Source organism: Sturnira hondurensis, unplaced genomic scaffold (assembly GCF_014824575.4).
Source record: "Sturnira hondurensis isolate 20B ecotype Veracruz unplaced genomic scaffold, ASM1482457v3 Scaffold0020237, whole genome shotgun sequence".
Taxonomy (NCBI): Eukaryota; Metazoa; Chordata; class Mammalia; order Chiroptera; family Phyllostomidae; genus Sturnira; species Sturnira hondurensis.
In genome coordinates this window covers 2,339,648-2,355,653 of record NW_028092868.1, presented here as the reverse complement: position 1 = coordinate 2,355,653, position 16,006 = coordinate 2,339,648, and the positions used below count along the sequence as shown (strand labels likewise).

General features: G+C 54.7%; 1 protein-coding gene across 3 annotated transcripts in view; it reads right to left on the bottom strand.

Moving 5' to 3' along the window:
* Positions 1-2,617: 2,617 nt before the first annotated feature.
* The window catches only part of PNKD (PNKD metallo-beta-lactamase domain containing), a 59,277-nt gene continuing 45,888 nt past the window's right edge, over positions 2,618-16,006 (bottom strand). For all 3 annotated transcript variants that reach the window (XM_037029177.1, XM_037029179.1, XM_037029178.1), the window contains 8 exons: positions 8,545-8,660; positions 8,298-8,410; positions 7,603-7,661; positions 6,783-6,875; positions 6,303-6,466; positions 5,535-5,621; positions 4,710-4,825; positions 2,618-4,496 (listed from right to left, as the gene is read on the bottom strand). In XM_037029177.1, the coding sequence (XP_036885072.1) occupies positions 4,323-4,496; positions 4,710-4,825; positions 5,535-5,621; positions 6,303-6,466; positions 6,783-6,875; positions 7,603-7,661; positions 8,298-8,410; positions 8,545-8,660 (922 nt within the window). In that variant the 3' untranslated portion in view covers positions 2,618-4,322. The remainder of the gene's footprint in view (positions 4,497-4,709; positions 4,826-5,534; positions 5,622-6,302; positions 6,467-6,782; positions 6,876-7,602; positions 7,662-8,297; positions 8,411-8,544; positions 8,661-16,006) is intronic.

Genomic DNA, 16,006 nt, shown 5'->3' with positions numbered 1-16,006 from the left:
ATCAGGACCAGTCCAACTCCAAATCCTTTTTTTCTGTTCTTTTAAAAAATATTTTATTTATTTTTAGAGAGAGGCAAAGGAAGGGAGAAAGAGAGGGAGAGAAACACTGAGCTGCTGCCTCTCGCATGCCCTCAACTGGGGACCTGGCCTGCAACCCAGGCCTGTGTCCTAACCAGGATTCAGACCAGCGACCTTTTGGTTTCCGGAAGCCTTTCGGTTTCAGTGGGTTTCCAGCCCACTGAGCCACACCAGTCAGGGCCAAGTCCTTTTTCTGTCTACCATCCTGGCCAAGCTTTGCTGGAGCCAAGCACTTACCAACCTTCGGGGTTAGGCTTCCACATGCTTTCAAAGTCTCCATTTGTGGCCAAGGCCTTGGAGGGCTAAGACCAGCCCCCGACACACGCATGCACACACAGGCCTCTTCATGTCTATGGGTTCATGCCTGCACCTTCCCCTGTTCTTTGTTCTGCCCTGGAATGCTTATGGCTGCCCATTTAGCACCCCCAGGCCCTTTCTCCTTTTGTACCCCAGAGAGATAGCCTATGTCAGAAAAACCAAAGAAAAAAACTAACTGCTTGCTAGTTATTTTTTTTGAGGTTGTGTTTTTTTATTTAATCTTCATTGTATTTTCCCCATTACCATTTAGTCCCATTATACTCCCCTCCCCCCACAGTCACCACACTGTTGTCTGTGTCTGAGACCTTTTTCCTTTTTCCTCCACCGCTCCACTCTCTACGTTCCCCTCCCCATTAGCTGTCATCCTGCTCTCTATCTATAAGTCTGTTCCCTTGTTAGTTCAGTTTGTTAGTTATTTTTAAAACTATGTATTACTCAAACACCTTGAAGGCTGTATGTCTACCTCCATCTCTTTCCTATAACCAACTATTGCACCAGAAACCTGATGTAGCATTTCTCAAAGTGACTTCATGTGCCTTTTCTCCTCTGACTCTCCTAACAGTAGGTAGAATCGTTAGTGACGGATCATGACTTTGCTGTTTTGCATCCTTTCTGGTATCGAACCTCCTCTGTATCTGTGGGGGATTTTTTTCTCCATTCTCAGTGTGTGGTGTTTCAGCTGGGTCTGACACTGCCCTTCCTCTTATAGTCATGTGAGCTCATCTGACCAGTCAGAGAAGTCCATATACCTAACTCCTAGGATTGGTTCAGGGTTGGGCACATGATGCAAGCTGGACCAATGAAACTCAATCCCTAAGGCTATGGGAGGTTCTGATAGGTTTGATGAACCAGAAGCGTGGAACTTCTGGAGATAATTTTTCCACTGCAGAGAGAAAGCCTGACAGAGAACCAAACCAATACAGTAGAAAGCAGAGCTGAATGATACTGTTCATCTTTATGCCTGAACTCATCATGACATAGTCCCACATTCCTCAATTTTATGAGTTGATAAATTTCCTTTTTGGTTTAAGCTCCTTTCTTTTGAGTATTTGTCATTTGCACCTGGAAGTGTTCTGACTTTATCTAGCTCATCATCTCCATTGGAAGTTGAAGAAACTGAGGTCAGAGAAGTGACTCTTCCAAGGTCACTTGGATGTTGAGTGACAAAGGTGGGATTAAAACTCAGGTCTCTAAAGCCAGTGACACCTGCTGTCTTCCAAGCAAGGAGCCAGCTGCCTGGGAGCTGCTGGTCGTTCCAGCTCTGGGAGAAGCATGCACCATTATTCTGGACAGATGCCGGGGTGGGAGGGTCACCCAAGGCCCTGGGAAAATGGTTCAGAAAACCATTACCAAGTGCCCCTAGAAGCTGGGCATATGCAGAGTGACCTGGCCCTGGGGCTTGCCCATTCAAGACAGCAGTGACACAGAGACAATCACTGAGCATGGTCAGCTGCCCTTCTTCAGGAAGGTGAGCCCCGGCTGGTGTGGCTCAGTGAATTGAGTGAGGACTGTGAACCAAAGTGCCACCGGTTCGATTCCCAGTCAGGGCACATGCCGGGGTTGCAGTTTCGATCCCCAGTCCAGGCACCAGTCCAGGTGCATATGGGAGACGACCAATCGATGTTTCTTTCTCGCATTGATGTTTTTCTTTCTCCCTTCATCTCTCTCTAAAAGCAGTGGGGGAAAAAATCCTCAGGTGAAGATAAAAAATTAAAAACAAAAAACACAAGAATTCTGCCATAGCCAAATGTCGCCTTTGCTTCATTTTATATTTCAAAATATATCTTTAATTACTGTCATGAATTGAAGAGTGGTGTCACTTGTCCAGAATATTGACCCCAAAGATCAACACAATGAACACAAAACAATGTTATTAAAATCTATCTCCAGATACTGGCGTCTGGCTCCTCGGTAGAGTGACGTCACAGAGAGGCCAGGGCCTTATGCTTGGGGTGCTTTTCACTGCTGGGCTGTGACTACGCAGAACCATCTTGAACCAACTCCTTTGTGGCCAGGGTACACCTGCGCCTCTCAAGCTCTGGGAAACACTGAAGTAGTGGATCGTAAGCCCTGAGCAAAGGCATACGAGCCCAGGAGGATGTGTTCATAGCACTGTTTCTGGCCAAAGCTCTTGAAGTACAGTAACTCCAAGCTGGTGGACCTGAAACCCAGACAGAAAAACGGAACCAGCAACAAAGACAAGCCCACTCAGTGACCAAACCTGTGTTAAATCATTCATTCATTTAACATTTATTGAGCGCCCACTGCGTGCCAGGCACCGTGCTAGGCGCAGAAATCGAGATGCATAAGATACAGTCCATGCCCTGAAGGGTTCACAGTCTGGAGGGGAGACATACATGTAAACAAGTAAAATACAGTGGTAAGTGCCAGGGGAGAAGCATTTACAAAGAGCAGAGGTAGCCTGGAAGGGGAGAGGCATGGGGCTTGTCTTCGTGGAGGAGGGGGCCTCTGAGGGGCGTTGGAATGATGAACAGGGCTTTGCCAGGCAGACAAGGCAGGAGGAGCAGGGAAAGGCATTCCAATCTGAAGAACAGCATGAGCGAAGGCACAGAGGCAGGAAACTGCATGTCTTTGGGTGCAGGGCTCTAACTATTCTGGAAGTATTGCTAGAGTTGGTATCAAAGGCTGTGGCTGGAGAGGGGGCAGAGGCCGGATGATGAGGAGAAACCGAGGGCAGGGGGCATCTTGGAGGCTCGCCAGAGGGGAGCAGAGCCTGAGGGAAGGCTTCTCTTTGAAGGAGGAGAGGTCCCTGGCTGACCCAAGGTACGCCTGCTTGAGGACCCTAGGGTTCCTTGCCGTGGCCCCAAAGGGCCCTGGGCCCAAGACCAGAGAAGCTGAGCTGAGGGACGGCCCAGCCCTAGGGTCCTGGAGGCTGCCACTTACTCCCGGACTTTTGATTTCTGACTCTACTGCAGGGGCGCACCCCAGCCAGGATGGGGCCAAGGGTCAAGTGAGAAGTGACACAGAGTGTTCTTGGCATACTGCAAAGGGCCAGATGACTGTGTTAATAGCTAAGAGGGGAAAGGGGCTGAGGGTAAAGTAGAAGTTAGAGGAAGGCAGAAGTTCTAAGAATAAGGGCTGCAATGAGAAAACGGCAGTTGCCGTGGTGGACGACAGCTCTCTCTCCCATTGGCCCAGGGCAGGGGCAGAGGCCAGCAGGCAGGACCAGGCCAGCTGTGCAGGGAGCCGTGCGACCCTCAGGACTGCTGGGCTGCAACCCCAGCAGCCTCTGGTGTCTCCTCAGCCTGAGGTCAAGAACCAGGGCCCTCCCTCTTCCAGGCTATAGGGAAGTCACTGAGGCAGACATTGGCCGGGAAGCCAGACTTCCAGGCCTTCCATCTTTCTCAGAAATGGCTTCATTTGAAAAATGCCTTTGTGGGGGCAGGGAGGGGAGGCTGGGGGATGAGGGGCAGTGTCTCAGTAACCAGAGCCCAGGTGCCCCTCTCAATGACCACTTTTCCAAGGCATCTCATGTCAGGCCACTTTGGGGGACTGTTTCCTTCCCACCCTGAATGGGAGACAGGGGGGGAGATGTACTCAGCCTGTCGGTGGCTCCAGTGAGAGTGAGGCCTTCTGAGTGAGGAGCTAAGAGCCGCTCACTACCACATCAGGAACAGGGGAAGGGAGGAGGGGACCCTCCCAGCTAGGTCTGGAGATGTCCCAGGGCTCCTCATTTCCTGTTACCCTTGATAGCTCAGCCGCACCCTGTGGAGCATTCCAGCCTGAGTGCAGTCCCCTTGTCCCCTTTCTCTGGCCTCCAAGTCCCCCACCTTGTCCCTCTCCCCGACCAGTATTGGAAAATGATGCCCACTCTGGGCTCTGATGGAGGTGGTGATGGTAGCAATGAGGGGGATGGGTGTGCGGGCCATGTCTGGCCTCCCCACCACTCAGGTGGGCTGGGGGCGTCACTTGCTCTTGTGCAGGTCCTTCAGCCGGCGGAGCTTCTCCAGGAGCTGGGCCCGGGAGTAGCCGTCATCCTCGCTGGGGCCCGGGCCTGGGACCAGAGTCTCCTGCAGCACCAGGCAGTGGGTCCTCAGGAAAGGGTTGTAGGAGCGCTCCTCTCCCAGGGTAGACGGGCACTGTGGGACCAGAGGCACCTGGCTTTGATGGGGAGAATCTGGCAAACGAACCCAACAAGGGACGTGCCCCCGCCCCTGCCCAGTCTTGGGGTCCAGAAATTCTCACTCAAAGGACCATGAGGCAAAACATGTCAGAGCTCTGGGAGGGGCACAAAGCAAGGGTTCCCTCCCGGGAGTGCCTTGGCGGCCCCTCCTGGACCCCCAGCCCCGCACCGTGCTCTTGCGCTCCATCCGCTGCCTCTGCACCCACTGCATCTTCCTCTCCCGGGCCAGGTTCTCGGGCTCCACCACACCTGCAAAGCCCAGGTTCTCCTCTGCGTACTCATGACCTAGGGAAGCCCACGGGCCCGAGAGGCAGGGCAGAGAGAGATTGGTGCGTGAGCAGAGAAGGTCTTCCCCGAGGGGCAGTGCTCTCCAGGAAGGGTGAGCACAGGTCAGCCGCGTGGGAAGAGGCAGAAGCAATTCAGGGGAAACCACCAGGCCTGCAGCCAGGAGACGGTGTTCTAGCTGTGCCTCTGCCCATCTTAGTGACCTCAGCCACCTGTCTGAGCCACAGTTTTCTTTGGCAAGCGGAGAAAATAATGCCACAAGGGCAAGGGTGTGTCTCTGGTGCCTGGAACAGAGGCTGGTACATGTTAGGTGCTCAGGAAAGTATGAATAAATGGATGAGCTGAATGTTCTGAAGATTAACTAAGATATCAGTGAGTGTGTTTTAGAAACTGGACATGTGATGTCTGTAGGGACACGTGATGTATGGATTGTGTATGGATGGCGGGACACACAACATGTGGATATGGGTGTGTACAATGGACACACGCAGACTGGACTCTCCCTGACAAGCAAAGGCTATTTTCTGTCCTAGGCTCTGGCTCAGCAGGGACGTCACCAAGCCAGTATTCCACAAAGAAGGGGGCTCTGCACCCCCCTACAGTGGGCTCCTGGGAATCGCCAGAGGAGGAGCCGTGTTGCCTCTGGGATAGGAACTGGGTCCAGGGGCACCTAGGAGGGTGAAGGGTGGGGAGGAGTGGGGCGCCTCACCGGGCCACAGCAGAGTGTCATCCCCCAGCCCCAGCACAGTGTCCAGCGAGCTCAGCATGGTCTCTGCAGTGCCCTCGAAGGTCCGTCCTGGTGGGGTGAGGGGCGTGTTATAAAATACAAGGATATTATAGCATGCTATACGGCACATGAAGGGGGTGGGGACCCGCGTGCACACCTCGGGCCACCAACCCTCCACGGTGGCCCTGGGAGCTGGGCCCAAATGTTCGCCCCCAACCACACCCTTCTGAAGGCCTCTACCGCACATGCTGGCACGCGGGTGCACAGGGGGCTGCGCCTTCAGGTTGGGCTCCGACAGCCCCAAGCATGGCCATGCTGGGTGCTCCTGTCCACAGAGCACCTCGTCTTTGTGTTTGCTGCCCTGGGGGCCCCATACAGCCTGAGACTTGTGGTTCCTGAGCCACAGCATCCTCCTCTCGCTCAGGGCTTCTGAAGCTTTTGTAACCTGGTCCCCTGGTCCCTGTATCAGAGAACCAGGCTCCACCCAGTGGAAACAAAAGCCCTGGGAGCCCTGTACTCAGTTACAGGTCCTGTTTCATTCTGTCCAGCCTCTACAGGAAGTCGTGAGGATAGTAAAGAAAAATTGAGGCGACATGGGTAACGGTTACCCCAAATGAGAGAAACTGCCGAGACAACATCTGCACTGACACCAGTGCTTCAATGCAGCACTGTGGCTGCCCCCGGGCCCTGCGCTGCCCCACCCCCTCTCTGCTACCCCTCATCCTTCCTCTTCCCTTTGGGGGAACTCACCACAACCAGAGAGGAAGAGCAGGTCTCCTGAGAAGAGGCAGGAAGGACCCTCGTAAGGCTCCCCATCCAGCAGGTAGACCAGATGACCTTGTGTGTGGCCAGGGGTGGCTAGAGCCCGGATTTGAAGTCGCCCCACACTAACCACGTCTTGATGACAAAGGGGACTGTGGAGCAAGGCAATAGGGGAGAGAAGGTACCAGAGCTCATGCCATGCTGGCCCTGCCCTGCCCTAGGAGATTTGCAGGAGTCGAGGCTTCCATGCCAGAGAGAAAATGCCCCCAGTGCCGGGACCTCAGATCCAAACCCTCCCCTCTTCCAGTGTTGAAGACCAAGGCTGATCAAATGGGCTGTTGTCTGCTCTCTGAGGGCTGGGAGGGGCATCAGTAAAGATCCAGCTGCTGGTAACCCTGAACTTCTTCACTGAAGGTTAAGGGGTGAGCCCATGAGAGTGCCACCCCAGCCCTGGGGTCAGGGACTCACTGGGTGAGGTAGGGGATGCCGTCCTGAGGGCTCCCGTACACCCTGCAGTCATGGTGCCGACGGCTGAGGTCGCGGTTCCCCCCGCTGTGGTCCCTGCAGGACAGCAGAGGCAGGGACGGGCTTTGAGAGGCCATTGCACTGGGCCTGCCTACCTCCCGCTTCCCCACGGCACCTCCAGGCCTAGGAGCCCTGCATGTGCCTGGCTTCTGGACCGAGCCGAGCTGTCCCCACCATTGAGCCTTTGTTCAAGCTGTTTCCCTGCCCAGGACGCCATGCCCCCGACTTGCCAGACCCCCTTCACCTGGCCAATGCCAACTGATCTTTGTGAACTTTCTCAGCTCCAGGGTCATCAGCCTCGAATTCTTCCAAGTGGACCTGATTCTGCCCCACCTGGTGCCTACCACCCCCTGTGCCCTGAGCCAACTGCCACAGTTGTCATCGTTTATTACTGTTGTACATTTTCATGCAGGCTCTCTCCCCTATTGGACTATAATCTTCCTGAGAGAAAAGATCACAGGTTTGCCCATGTCTAGGGCACAGAAGCCATCCAACAAATGCCCATGGGATTCGAGACAGATGCCCGCCCCTCCCCCACCGGGGCTTCGGAAGCCTAATACGTACAGCAGTGGGAGACTCACCCCTTTCCCTCCCTCTCTGGTAGTGCCCCAGTACTTCATGAGGAAGGTGGACGACCCCCACCTGACCTCCTGACCCCCAGCCCAGCCTGACCTTACGGGGCTCAGACCTGGCAAGCTCAGCTGGGGCAAGAGTCAGCCAGGGGAGATCATCTGCACCCAGACCCCCCATGCTGGTCCCTTACCAGTGCTTGTGAGTGCAGAGAATGGCAACCAAGGTAACACCCTCCTTTTCAATGGAAGCCTGGAGGAGAGAAGAGTTACGGAGACTGAGGAACAGGACGCAGAGGGAGACTGGAGGCAGAGAGAGATGGGAGAGTGAGTGCTGGGTGCAGAGGAGGGAGGGGTGAGGGGGAGAGAGGGGATGGAGCTAGAGAGTAAGAAGGGGTAGGAGGACAGGGTTGGGGAAGCGGCAGCAGCAGAGACTCAGCACCGGCACACGGGAGAGGGTGGGGAGGCTGGAGAGAGGGGAAGGGAGAGAGACCCGTGGAGTGTCAGGCACACAGGCGTATGCACACATGGGAACAATAAATGGGAGGGAAAGGTGGAGAGTCCCAGACACTGACAGAGGTGAGGAGAGAAGAAAGAGGTCCAGAAAGGGGCCACAGAGAGTGGGAGACACAGGAAACCCACCGGACCCACAGTCTTGGGTCAGCATCGCTCTCTCTGGCTCTGGTTCCCTCACTGCTGCCCTCCCCCACTCTCCCAGCTACTCTGGACACCGACCTGCCCCCAGGCTATGGTCATGAGAGTCTCTGTATGTGAGTACATGTGGAGGGGGCACCTCCCATTGCCAGGGGGACCAGCATCAGCTCCTCCCTAGTGAGGGGAAGCTGCCAGACCTGGCACCTGAGGGTACCCCAGGTCCCCTGCCCCTCACCTGCACGGCCTGAGGGTCTGAAGGGTCCACAGCCACAGCCAGTCGGGCCTGGGTGTCAATGATGAGGTAGCTGTAGTTGTCAGAGAGGACAGGGATGGGAAGCACCTTCACTCCTGGGGGGTTGGAGAGAAGGACTGTGGGTGGGGTGAAGGGCAGGGAGTAGTCCGGGGTATGTGACAGGGCATAGGCAGGGAGGGTGGGCAGGCACAGCTGGGGGCGATGCTGGCCCAGGGCAGCCAGAACTCACCGTTGAAGAGGCGGGGCTGGGTTCTGGAGTGGCCTTTGGGGTAGCGATTCCGAGCCCTGCGCAGCTGCTGTCGGTAGAAGAGGTACCCAAGCCAGGTGCGGGTGTACAGGCTGTACCTGTGGGTGGGAGGTCTGTGCTCAGCCCCAGCATCCCCAACCCTCCGTGATGCCCAGGCACCAGGCCTCCACTCTCCCAGCTGCCCTGAGTCAATGCGACTCCCCAGCACCTATTGCCTGCCCACTGTTCGCCCTGCTCAGTACTCAGGGCAACATGGAAACGAGACAGACACTCCCTCAGTCTGCAGCCCGTCAGGGAGAAGTGAAGAATTCAGAAAGACTCCTGGAGTATGAGGGGTTTCTTCTGGGAAAGGGGTAGAGGAGTTAGGAAACTGAAACAGGTGAGAAATACGTTTCAGCAAGAGCGGCGCTGCATCAGGACAATGCCAGGGGCTGAGGCACCGATTCCCAGCCCCACCTGAGAAAGCAGTCTGGGGTGCAGCCCGGAATTGGCATCTTTCTAGCAGCTCCAGGTGAGGCCGATGCTGCGGCCCAGGGACCACAACTTCGAGAACCACTGGGGTAGAGGAAACTATAATAACAGTCAGCAGGCTTATTTGGGGAAACTAAAAAGTTCCCTTTGGCTGTTTGGTGGAGGAAGCAGGGAGAGGTGTGGTAGGATGGGTTGACCACACTTTCTCCCTCCTCTGGTGGCCACGGCAGGCCATCCCGGGCTACACGGCGAAAAGGCTGCAAAAAGAACGTCGGGGCTTGTGAGCGACGGAGTCCTCCCAATCCAGAATGCGCCATGCAGGGCCAGCTCCACTGGTGTGTGACCCCTGTGTGGCTTAACGCTCTGCTGCTGTCACCTTCACCATTTTACCTCGGACCTTGTGTGAGGTCCGGTGGGACAACGGGACCTGCACACGAGCAGAGGTGGTGATACACGTAACACATGCATGTCCCGTTTCCTGGAGCCCTGTACACACACCATGTTTGCAATGACCCCTGAGCACAGAATTCTGACGGACCTACTGAGTGTGGGAATCCAACGAGACTCAAAGTGAACCAAGGTGGGTGTACATGTACGGCTGGGTGAGGGAGGCACTCGTTGGCCTGAGGGGCCACGCTCTCAGCTCACACCAGAATTTGCTTTCAAAGGTGTAAAGAGCGCAGTGGTGTTCTAAGAGACAGAAATGACCAAGGAGACCTGGCACATCTTCCTTACTCGTGTCATGGCCCCGTACGATTCAGATGGAAAGGGGAAGAAGATAAGTGATCTTCCTCCCAGCAGGCCTTCCTTGCTCTCAGGGAGCTGACCACCGAGCTGAAGGTGGCGCGTGACGGTGGCAAGAAGTGAAATGAAAACAGCTGAGTTAGTCTGGCTCAGCCTTCTGGCGTTCCAGCCAGAACAAAGCGCATAGCCCGCACAAGCTAGAAAATGTGAATTGTGTCATCTCAGTGATTCCACATGTAAGTTAAATGTCCTCCCATTTGCTTTTAAAACTGGTCCTGTACAATGCAAAAATAAATGAAAAAATTCAGGCTGATAATTTAAATGATTGGTTTTCTTTCACTTAGAATGACACTAGATAGCAACTTAAAAACACCGTGGCAAGTCGAAAGAAAGATGGTAAAGAAAGGAAAAGCTTTATGTCTGAGTTCCTCGCACGGCACTCTTTTCCTGCTTTTTGAATAAGAGGCTCAGAATCTCCTTTTACATGGAGCCTACAAAGGATGGAGGCAGCCCTGCTGGCAGGGAAAGGAGCTGTCTCAGGCCCGGGCTTCTCAGAAGGGAAACTGAGGCTGGGCTGGGGGTGGGGCAGTCAATGCTGAGGGTTATGCAGCAAGGCAGTCAGAAAGGGGGGGATTGTGGGGGACTAAACTGGACACAGACACCTCGGGGTGGAAGGCAGATGACAGGCCACAGATACCTACAGGGATTTACAGTGCCTGCCTCACAGTGGGGGAGGGGTGTGGTGCAGGGACAGCTCCTCGGGCCCTTCCCGAAGACATGGCTGATTTCCATGCAAACCAAGTTGGTCTCCCGGACAGTCTAGGAGAAATGACATACTAAAGCCGGGTCACTGCAGCCCCTGGTCTGTGCGCCCGTGCACGGGTATTGATGGGGTTCTGACGCACTGTGGGGGTGTTGTCACCCTTTGTGTCTTGTTTAAATAAAGGTGTTATTTATTTATTTCTAGAGAGAGGGGAAGGGAGGGAGAAAGAGAGGAAGAGAAACATCAATGAGTGGTTGTCTCTCACACGCTCCCTCCTGGGGACCTGGCCCGCAACCCAGGCATGTGCCCTAACTAGGAATCCAACCAGCAACCCTTTGGTTTGCAGGCTGGCGCTCAATCCATTGAGCCACACCAGTCATGGCCTCTGGGTCTTTCTGTCCATGTTTCATAGGCCTTCTTTCTCTTCTATTTTTTAATTTTTAATAATTTTACATTTTTTCAATTACAGTTTACATTCAATATTACTTTGTATTAGTTTGAGGTGGACAGTATAGTGATTAGACATTTATGTAACTTACAAAGTATTCCCCCCAATATTTCCAGAACTCACCTGGCACTATACATAGTTACTAGAATATTATTGGCTACATTCCCTATGCTGTACTTCATATCCCCGTTATGCTGCACTTCATATCCCCGTGGCTATTTTGTAACTACCCGTCTGTTCTTCTATGTTAAAATCAGCTTCAGCCTCTTTGTATTTTCATTCACTCAGCAGTGTTTGCTGAGGCCTTGCTATTTGCCTGCTCTGGGCACGCCGTCGGCGGGCACAGCCAGCACCTCCTGCAGCTTACGTTCTAGTGGGGACAGGCAGGACAATAAACACACTACCAAGTGAAGATGGCGAAACAAAATGGGGCAAAGGGGCAGAGGATGAGGACAGGAGCTGCTATTTTAGGACCGAAGTCCAGGAAGGCCTCTCTGCAGGTGACTTTCCAAGAAGTAAGGGAGCAGGTAGTGTGAGAATCTTGGGAAAGCTCACAAAGAACTGGATGGGAGCGTGCAGACGCCCCAGGGGAGGGAGGGCACAAGCTGGGGGGACCCTCTGATTCTTGTGGGTGTGTCAGTGATGACAAAGAGTTGGTGCCAGAGAGATGCCCCACCTGCCGGCATCGGTTGGAACAGGCTAACTGTCCTGGGCTGGATTCTGGACCAGAAAAAGAACATTAGTGAGACCACTGGTGAAATTTGAGTAAGGTCTGGAGAGTACTGAAAAATCTGTATTGATGTTAACTCTTTAGCTTTGATAACGGTGCCGTGGTTGTGAAAGAGGTGAAGTTCAGGGGAGTTGGGGGAGGGGCATACAGGAATTCTGTGTGATATTTTTGCAAGTCTGAAATTGTTTCAAAATACAAAGTTAAAAAAGAGTAAATAAATAAGTTGTTAAAATCACCCTTCGCTCTGGGCCCAACACCACCACACAGCCATGCCTGCAGTCCCGCTCCCAGCTTCACTTCTTGCTTAGTCAAGTTTCTGGAAGGTCCAGGGCCCCTGGCAACGGAGAGATCTGGATTCTAGGCATGGCTCGCCCGTCCCACCCCCAGCCCTGGGAGCCTGGGTGAGTCTTCAGTCTCACAGGTCAGGCTCCTCATCCTAAAAATGGCGCTACCAGGACTTACCCTGCAGGACTGTGTGAAGATTAAGTGACATAAACCAAGGTAACAAATGGTAGCACTTAGGGCCTGGCCATGGAAAGTGTTGAGCAACTGTTGTTTCCTTCCCCCATTCAGCCAGGCGCCCCTCACAGCTGCTGGTGCTGGCTGCCCACATCTAGGGGGCGGCGCTGCCGAATGCTCCCTGTCTTCCATTTTCAGATGCTTGTTATAGGTGCTTTGTTCCCTAACGAAGGTCAAGGTCCACGAGGGGAGGGTCTGTGCACTAAGAAGCTGCGGTCAACAAGGCCCCTCTCTTTCATTTGCTTTATTCAACAAATATTTACTGTGCTTGCTGGGCTGGGTACATGCTGAGCAGAGAACTCGGCAGCTGGGTGAGTGGAGGGGCCCACAGACCACACCGGAAAACCAATCAACAAAGAAGTGGTTAAGTATAGCTGGAGATGGAGGGGAGGACAGGAGAGGGAAGGGACAGGTCTCACTGTGGATGGGGCAGTCAGGAAAGGCTTCTTCTCTGAGGGCAACCTTTGAGCTGGGAACCGAGAGATAACAGGGAGCCAGCAATATGCACAGCCTGGGTGGTGTAGTACCAAGGTCTCGGGGCAGGCAGGAATGGGGCGAGTCCTGGGAGTTTCCAGGAGGCCCAGGCAGGGCTGGAGGGGCAGAGGGCACCATAGCAGAGGTCAGCAAGGTGAGCAGAATCCCGGTGACGGAGAAGGGGTGGGAAGTTGCCGGCGGCTTTTAAAGTAGGAAAGCACGCGCTCTGACTTCCCTTTTTGAGAGCTCCCTGGGCTGCTGTGTAGAGGACGAAGGGAAGGGGAGGAGAGTGGAGGGTGGCAGGGGAAACTGAGTCACTATGAGGGAGAGAAGGCAAGGGTCTGGACTAGAGGGGATGCTGGAGGTGTGGAAAGGTGGAGATGGATGCCAGGCCTGAGGTCTGTGCCCCACTGGCTGTGGCGGGAGGGACAGGTTGCCCTTGTAGGCCTCAAGTCTGGGTCGCAGTGCAGAGCAGGGGAGAGAGGGGAGGAGGGGCCCCAGGACCTAGGGCTCCAAGCCTGGGGCCTAGAGCCTTCCTGAGAATGACTTCCCCATGCCTCTGGCGCCTCCTTCCTCTGCCTACACACTGGCTGTGTCACAATCACCAGGGTCCAAAACCACACTTGTCAGCTCTTCCTCCAGCCACCTGTCTTTCTGGGAAAGGCCCTGTCACCGACCCAGTTACACAGCTTCGGCCCCAGTTTAACCCTCTCCCTGACACATGTGACCAAGACAGAGTTTCTCTCAAGTTCACCTTCTACCCCCCAGCCCAAGGGCTCACCCAGAAACAGCCCCTAGAAGCTCTTAACTTGACCCTTATGAAAGCTTCCTTTACACAAACTGCAAGGCACTGGCAAAAAAAAAACCCCAAAACACACCATCATTGACTGAGACTCACTCCTGCTCAAAAGCCTTCTGTGGCTCCCCACTGCTGACGGGACAGTGTCTCGCTCCCATCAGGCCCTTTGAAACCGCACGGAAACTACTCTCTGCCTCCTCCCCTCTGTGCGGCCCAGGGAAGAAGTCCCTGTGCTCCAAGAGGGAACAAGCAGAAACTCGCAAACGTCCTTGGGCAGCACGTGGGTAAGTAAGTGGTGACACCAGCAGACCCTGAGGAATGCACGGCTAGGAAAACAAAGGATCGAGAGCACCAGGTCTCAGCACGCACAGAGCTCTATGTAATGTTGCGCTAACAGGCACACTGAAGAGAAAACCACCTGACCATACTGATTAAAAACGCCAAAGCAGCCCTGGCTGGTGTGGCTCAGTGAATTGAGTGCTGGCCTGTGAACCAGAGTCACTGGTTTGATTCCCAGTCAGGGCACATGACTGGGTTGTGGGCCAGGTTCCCATTAGGGGGCACATGAGAGGTAGCCACACACTGATGTTTCTCTCTTCTTTCTTCCTCCTTTCCCCTCTGTCTAAAAATAAATAAATTAAATAAATATTAAAAATAAGTAAATAAATAAAAATGCCGAAGCATGCAGAACCATCACCTGTATCGGTTAGGGATACTGACGTACGCAGTGAAGAATCCAGCAGCTGAGGGCAAGGGCCCCCTGCAGAGCTCCCCTGGGGGCAGGGAGGAGGTGGGCACAGGGGCATCACGGGGCCTGCAATCTTTCTTGAGCTGAGCAGTGGACAGACTCTAATCTATCTTCCTCTGAATCCCTGAAATAACTCATTAAAATTTCAACCCCCTGTCCTCCTACAGGTCTCTGGCCTGGAACACCCCTCCACGCCTTTCCCTACTTACTGGAGTCCTCAGCTTTCTTCAGGCACCAGCTCCCACCCTTCAGCCCCTGACTACCCCAGTGGGAAGCCTTCATCCCCAGCTCCACCTGCAGCACCCGGCCTCTCCCTGCCCCTCCACGAGGAGGAGCGAGCCCCTAGGGCCTTATCAGTTTCTACCAGCACCCTAATCTGGACCATGCAGCGGGCAGGCAGACTCGACGGGAGACCCAACCTGCTCCTCCTGGCTCCTGTTCCTGCCCCCTGGGCACCCCCAGCATGAGCACAGCCCGGAACTGGCACTCACAAAATGCTTAGTGATCTGAAAGTCAGGGAGGGCTGGGCAAGCACTTGCTATTAAGTGACCAAGCACGAAAAGCGACTGTCTCCTCGGCACCCTGTGCAACTGGCCCCATGCCGGGCTGCGGCCCCTGTGAAGCCCAGTGGGGCTTCATGTCTGGGGCCCAAGGTAGAGCCGCCTCTGCTGCTGCTCTCTTCTCCCCTCCTCACCTGCGTGCTTCCAAAGGGTGCTCCCCAACCCTCTCCCTGATACATTCACGCAACTGGTCAAGCGGGGTGCTCTGCTAAGCAGGTCACCTAGACTCAGGGGCATGGGTAGGGCTCTGTCACTGGGGCATAAACTGCCAACTTCCCCTGCCCTGGGGTCTGGACCCAGGTCCCTGGGTGGAGGAGCTGGAGGGGGTACCAGGAGGGGGTCTGCAGACAGGCCTGTAGTCCTGGCTCTGCCTGCCCAGGTTAGGGTGCCGTGCTCACTCTCTGACTCGTCTTCAATAACAGGGACCTTTCCCACGGCCTTCCTTGACCCCTCATGCCGCAGCCCTGAGCTCTGTGCCTCCTGTTATCTCCTGTCAACCTCCAAAAGAACAAGACCAGAGATGGGAAAATGTGAAAGATGAAGGAGACACTGGGAAGGACCTGTCCTTCTGTCTCCTAGCCTGCCACCTGACTGGGAAGTCACTGCCCCACGGAACGGGCTCTACAGCTTCCTTTCTGCTGCTGTAGCTGGAGGCAAGAAGCAGAGGCCAGCAAGCTCGCTGTGACTTGCAAAATGATATCCCAGAGCCAGATGTGGGGTTCAAACTCTCTGCCATGGGGTCCCCAGGCACGGTCAGAAAGCTGGGATCTAGAATGACCCAGGCATGCTGGTTAAACAGAAAGATTTTGATCTTTTCTTTCTTTGGCCCCCTTCCTAGATTCTGTGTCAGCATTTCTGGGGCCTGGAACTACCCATGGTCAGCTTACCGAAAAGAAAATTAAGTCTCCTAATTGGTCCCCTGAGACCCAGGTGAGAGACAGAAAAACCACTCTGCAGAGTGGGGCTGGGGCTGGGGGCAACTATCTGGGGTGAGCCCTGCAGCTGTCCTACCCCGCGCCCCCCACCCCCCACCCCCCGCACCTGGGGTTAGGGCTGCAGATGCAGCACCAGCCACCCCAGTAGGGGTCACGGGGCCACTGATCTGGATGATGGCGGGTATCTGAGGCCGAGCCTCCGAGCCCCGTGGGAGGCTGGTGGGATAGCCAAGGACAGTGAGACCCCCGCCCT